Here is a 6706-nt window from a genome sequence, read left to right as displayed (position 1 = left end):
GAACCGCAGTGACGTAGAAGACTGGGGAACCACAGTATGGAGAGGCTGGCACCCAACACACCTGGAAATGTCTAAACACTCTAGTGGCGCCTCTAGTTCTGTAAGAGAGTGAAGGGTGGATGGAACTGAGGCCTTAATTGTATTATACAAGTGTTTCCCAATGCTGTATTTAGATAAGGTTTTTGGGGATACTTACAGCAAAACTCGACTTAATGTTTAATTTAAGAGTGGTAAGGGTGTAAGAATGTCTTTATTTTCTACCTTTATCCCTGATCTGTACCCAAGTGTGGTTATGACTGTGCTGGTGAAATGTCAGATACAGAGCATGGAAGGACCAGTAATACATCGCTAGTGAAATGTCAGACACAGACCATGGAAGGACCAGTAATACAGCGATGGTGAAAGGTCAGACACAGACCATGGAAGGACCAGTAATACAGCGATGGTGAAATGTCAGACACAGACCATGGAAGGACCAGTAATACAGCGATGGTGAAATGTCAGACACAGACCATGGAAGGACCAATACAGCGATGGTGAAATGTCAGACACAGACGATGGAAGTGATGGTGGAAGGTCAGGGATACACTATAGAACGACATATAATACATCAGGCTCACTTTTTATTCAAAAATTTGTTTTGCAATGTTTTCACTTTTTACACTCTTTGCACTCTTTGCAGAATGCGGCCTTGTTTTCCTCCAGCCACGGGCGGAAAGACTTAACCTTGGGGTTAAGCTTGTGGGTCAAGGCCACGTCCCGGTCTGGTTTCATCATGTAGAACCGGAACATGTCGGCCATGTGCTTCACTTTATGGGAGACTCGCTTCTCGAAATCCTCAGGGTGGATCTGAAGGGACAAGAAAGTATTACATGATTATGAAGTCAGTGACTCTATAGAAGAAGAAGAAGGGTTATACTGGACCCGTCACACACCTTACAGGGTTATCCGCAGTTCATGCAGGGCGCTGTAGTGAATTGGTGGATTGCATCACCATGTAATCACAGGAAAATAAGGATCTTTACCAGCACCCTTTAGTATAATGATAATGTTGTCCTTTATTCACATCAAGCAATAGGCATCACAAGACAACATGTTTCAGGACCTCGCAACACAAGAAAGGCTTTGATCCCTTTCTCTGCCTTGACAAAGGGGTCCTGTGAGGTCCCAATACATCAGATTGTGATGCCTGTTGCTTGCTACTGTCTCCTCATAGAGACTTGTTTTCCTGTGTTCCCAGTCCTTGCTTCTTCCTGTGTGTCACCTATGCTGTAAGGTTGCATTACCATGGCATCATAATGTGCAGAGGGCAAGGATAAGGTGTATGTAATGTACATAGTGCAGGGGTCAGGTGTATGTAATGTACAGAGTGCAGGAGTCAGGTGTATATAATGTGCAGAGTGCAGGGTCAGGAGTATGTAATGTACATAGTGCAGGGGTCCGGTGTATGTAATGTACAGAATGCAGGGGTCAGGTGTGTGTAATGTACAGAGTGCAGGGGCAGGTGTATATAATGTACAGAGTGCAGAGGTCAGGTGTATGTAATGTACAGAGTGCATGGGGCAGGTGTATGTAATGTACAGAGTGCAGTGGTCAGGTGTATATAATGTGCAGAGTGCAGGGTCAGGTGTATGTAATGTACAGAATGCAGGGGTCAGGTGTATGTAATGTACAGAGTGCAGGGGTCAGGTGTATGTAATGTAAGAGTGCAGGGTCAGGTGTATGTAATGTACAGACTTCAGGGGTCAGCAGTCTATGAAGCCCAGGACCCATACATTCATGCACACACTGTATAAACATATACACACACATACAGTGCATACCTACATCTCTGTTCTGCTAGCAGTTTATTTCTAAGTGTATGAACCCAGACTAGGTGAACTGTAAGTACATGGCACACTATTCCACCAACAAATATGAACAAACTTTGCTGGAACAACAACAAGGACTTGGCCGAATGGCACTGGCTGGATCTTTTTGTTATGCACAGAATTGTGTTGCTGATAGTCAACACCTTGATATGTGAATGGCTGTGTTCTGCCCCCCTTACAGCCCTGCTATCCTGGGCCACTGCCTACCTTGGCTACACAGGAACTTGACCCTGACCGTCAGCACTTCAACGCACAACAATCACATAGAGACAAGAATGTGTGTCAGTCACCTCTGTTCCTTTATATCAGCTGGTGCGCAAGGGGTGCTACGACAATCATTACAGGGAAGGGTTACCATCAATGACACAGCACAGTTTGGAGCAGAGCACAGATGACCCGGAGATGTAACAAAAGGTTATTACGTAATGGATTGTGATCATCACCTTGGCATCTTTGATGGTGATTCCGGTGACCTCGGACATAATATGCGCATACTGTGCCACCGTTAACTTTTCTGCGCTGAGTCCGATATTCTTCCCGCCATAGTGAGACGGATGCTTCAGGATGGTGACAACAGCTGGACCCAAATCCTTTACTGAAATCCCGTCCAGGGGGACGTCACCCATCGGCAGGTCTAATACCAACAAACAAAAAAAGATTACTTTCGGGAGGAGTCCTTCCTTCATTTTCTCCTTTCCCTTATTATTTCCAGTACTGATATTTATAACATTATGATCATTTATAATACTGGTTACATTAGTTAGCACTCTGAATCATCAACAACAACCCTTCATTAACAAACCACCAATTGACTAATATTGCTTTCTTACAGGAGCGGTGCACCATGAAACACAGACCACGCCATTTCATATCTAAACTCACTCGCTGCTCCTCCATTATATATACTGTATGTATGATTTACCTTTGATGTCGCTTTCACACCTGTACACACCTTATGGACTACAACCAATTTTACATTTCTGCTATGGGCCTGTTTATTCAGCAATAACTGCCATTACTTAAGATAACAAAGTAATACTTTTATCATTTTTTTCCAGGATAAACAAGCCAATCTTTCATTATGCAATGAATAGACAAAAATTGTAACAAAACTAACAAAATGCATGTTTTTTTTTTTCTACTGTGGTCAGTGTTATTTAAATTTTTTTTTAGTGTAAATAAAAATGTATTTTAATTTTAAAAAATTGTTACAGTAGATAAAAAAGCTTAACATTTGTGTTATAAATTGTCCTGCTTAAAATCAAATCAAGTTTTTTTTATTTTTATTTTTTTCAAATTTGCTACACTAAAAAAAATAAAGAGCAAAAATGAATTAAATGAAAAAAAAAGTTTAAATGTTTTTAGTTAGCAAAATAAAAATACAATAAAAAAAAAAATAATAGCTAAGGGGAGAAGGGGAAGAAGAAGTTAATTAGGGTTAACTAAGGGTTGATAAGGGGTTAAATAGGAACATTTTATTTTATTTTTTTAACTTGTCAGTTGCTTTAATTGATATCACATGCAGATGGAAGCTCATCTCTTTGGCCTGCAGATGAATGAATCAGTGGATATAATGTTTATGAAATCAGAAGTCCATTTTTTGGCAGCAGCTATCATTAAGCACAGTAGGCACGGTTCTACAGGTGTTCTCCATAGAGGGGCACCGTGCAGGTACCTGCTCTGCCAAATTCCTGTTGTTGTGTCAATATACTAAACCCGCAATAGCAAGGAGGGTTCATTCTGCATAAAATGGACCTTCCTGCTCCAAGATCAGCGGCACCTACAGGAATCGCCGGCTTCTGCAAACGCAGGGGAAGGACCCAGGCGCTGCCGAGTATGCAGACAGGCGTTTAGGGCAGCCTTACACAACACCAGGGTTCTTCTCTGCAGATGTGAAAGCCAGCGGGTCCCGCAGCAGGTTAAGGCGCCAACACTCAGGCTAAATAGGTTGCCATTCGTGCCTACAGGTGGCGGAAATGGAAATCCGGCCCTGACTACTACACATGCATCTGAGCAATCTCCATTGGCCACTGCACACATGTCCTGATCTCAGGCTCCCATTGGATGAATACAATGTAGGACCACCCACTTCCTGCTGCCGCCTCCTGGAGCTTGGCGCCCCCCATAACCAGCAACCATTCTCTGCAGTATCACAGGACAGACTTGGTCCCCACTCCCACTGATCCAATGGGACCCCAATATAGAAGGGCTGCCCATACCTCCCTATTGGCGGCCCTCTATGAGCCTGAGGGTTAGAGGCACGCGGTGTGTGGATGGGAATCACAAGCAGCAGTTTTCACACAGAGCTGCTTTTCTAATGTTATGATGTGGTTATGTTTTGTGGTTATGCACAAATAGTACATTAAAGAGACTCTGTGACTTTGCCAATTAAGGGCTCAGCGGCTGTGATGGAGGAAGGAATAGCGCGGGAACACCAGCGGCATCCCGAGGCCGGGTTGCACCCGGAGCAGAGACCGGGTGACACCCCGCAGTGATGTCATCGCACATGCACGGTCATCTAATTGACGTCTGCCGGTGGTCATCTTGGTGATGGACGCCGGTGTTCTGTCAAAATGGCCAACTCGTCACGTCACATCCGTTGGAGATTTCGACGAGATGGCGCTAGTGCACATGCGCCAGCCTTGGCATTTTTTCAAGCCTCGTCGACTTGCCCAATTGCCCTAAGTGCGCCTATGCGTCTTCGCAATGCTCATCGAGTTCTCCAACTGGCATCACTGCTTGTGCCATCGGATGGCCGCGCAGGTGCACTAACGCAAATTAGAGAATGTCATACTGCTCTTAGGTGGCCGCACAGGCGCACTGATGGGAGTTGGAGATCTCGACCAGTTGGACATCTCGATAGAACACTGGCAGAGAGAGGAGGGGACGTTCACCCGGCGGGATGAGGTATGCCGCTGGATCCCCCCCTCTCTCCTGACACTGTCAGCCTCTCGGTCCATGACCGAGTGCCCGACTTTTTAGTCATTTTGGTGTCACCCCTCCAATGGTGTCACCCAGGTGCGGGCTGCACCCCCCTTGTGACGTCACTGGGGAACACTGCTAAGTGGGGATGGGCTTTAATGGCACCCTGGCTGCACAAAGTGACAGGGACTCATACCAAGTTCGCAACACCAAATATTAAATATCATTTTAAAAAATGACAAATCCCCAGCCACCTACTTAAAGCAAAGCACTTCCCGTCTTCGCATTTCTGCGGCTTAAATTCATCCAGGAAGTTCTCGTAGTAGAAGGAAAGTCTCACGCTGGTCATGTGACATCCGATGTGCCGGAAATATTCCTCCACTTCCCCTTTGCTGTCAAAATGAAAGACACCCAGTTTCCCGCCGGTCAGCTTTTTAACGTTCTCCAGGCCGCTGTAGACCACTTGCTTCAGGCCCAGGCGCTTGGCCACATCAGCAACCAATTTTCCCTAAGAGAGAAGAGGCTAAAAATAGTCCCTGGAGTCGTGGAGATGCGGAATCTTGTTTGAGATCTGCAAACTCTTACATGGGCTGCCGATGAAAAGTAATACTTTAAAGATGAACATCAGAGGATGTATTTATAAAACGTTCGCGGGGGCGTTAGTGCTGCGAAAATCTGACTTTTAGATTCATGCCGCAGTGTGGCCACTAGATGGAGCCAAGGAGACTAGGAATTTCCTATGTTCATCAGTTCCATCTAGTGGCCATAAATAGGTGTGCATGTAAAGTCAGATTTCTCGCAGAATGAACGGCTCTGCCAAACGTTTTATAAATACATTCCCATGACAATTTTTTTTTTTTTAATCACATTGGCTTAGATACCTCTCACCCTTCTGAGAATGAAAAGAGGAAAATGTTTTAGCACAGAGGATTTACACAAAGGACACACCCATGCCACTCCCGCATCCCACAGATCAAATAAAGCTGATCTCCAAGCACACAGATAGATGCACAGATTATATATGTATACACTATATTACCAAAAGTATTGGGACGCCGTCCTTTACACGCACATGAACTTTAAAGGAGAACTATGGGGTTAAGGCTTTTCCCCATAGTTCTCATTAGGGTAACAGGAGGACACAAACTAGCGTCCTCCCTTCACCCTAGGCTCAGTATACCGCGCGCTGTAGCTCGCTGGGAATTCATTGTCACCGGTCGGCTAGAACTATGAGTGAGTGAAAAGCACTCACCTCATAGTTCTCCTTTAATGGCATCCCAGTCTTAGTCTGTAGGATTCAATATTGAGTTGGCTCCGCCCTTTGCAGCTACAACAGATTCAACTCTTCTGGGAAGGTGTCCACGAGGTTTAGGAGTGTGTCTATGGGAATGTTGGACCATTTGTGAGGTCAGGTACTGATGTGGAGGAGAAGGCCGGGCTCGCAGTCTCCGCTATAATTCATCCCAAAGGCATTCTATGGGGTTGAGGTCAGGACTCTGCGCAGGCCAGTCAAGTTCCTCCACCCCAAACTCCCCCATCCATGTCTTAATGGAGCTTGCTTTGTGCAGTGGTGCGCAGTCATGTTGGAACAGGAAGGGGCCATCCCCAAACTGTTCCCATGAAGTTGGGAGCAGGAAATTGTCCAAAATGTCTTGGTATGCTGATGTCTTAAGAGTTCCCTTCACTGGAACTAAGGGGCCAAGCCCAACCCCTGGACAACAACCCCTCTCCCCCCCATGACCCCCCCTCTACCAAACTTTACACTTGGCACAATGCAGTCAGGCAAGTACCGTTCTCCTGGCAACCGCCAAACCCAGACACGTCCATCGGGTTGCCAGACAGAGAAGCGTGATTGGTCACTCCAGAGAACACGTCTCCACTTCTCTAGAGTCCAGTGGCGGCGTGCTTTACAC

The 6706-nt window shown here is 45.7% G+C and overlaps 1 protein-coding gene across 1 annotated transcript in view; it reads right to left on the bottom strand.

The window, feature by feature from the left end:
* Positions 1-651: 651 nt before the first annotated feature.
* The window catches only part of LOC108796515 (nmrA-like family domain-containing protein 1), a 14797-nt gene continuing 8742 nt past the window's right edge, over positions 652-6706 (bottom strand). The window contains exons 3-5 of the mRNA XM_018568003.1: positions 5052-5301; positions 2315-2505; positions 652-849 (exon numbers count right to left, since the gene is read on the bottom strand). Coding sequence (XP_018423505.1) covers positions 652-849; positions 2315-2505; positions 5052-5301 — 639 coding nt within the window. The remainder of the gene's footprint in view (positions 850-2314; positions 2506-5051; positions 5302-6706) is intronic.

The sequence above is a fragment of the Nanorana parkeri genome, unplaced genomic scaffold, assembly GCF_000935625.1.
Source record: "Nanorana parkeri isolate BGI_ZX_2015 unplaced genomic scaffold, ASM93562v1 scaffold1127, whole genome shotgun sequence".
In the NCBI taxonomy this organism is placed as follows: Eukaryota; Metazoa; Chordata; class Amphibia; order Anura; family Dicroglossidae; genus Nanorana; species Nanorana parkeri.
This window is presented reverse-complemented; position numbering and strand designations above follow the sequence as displayed.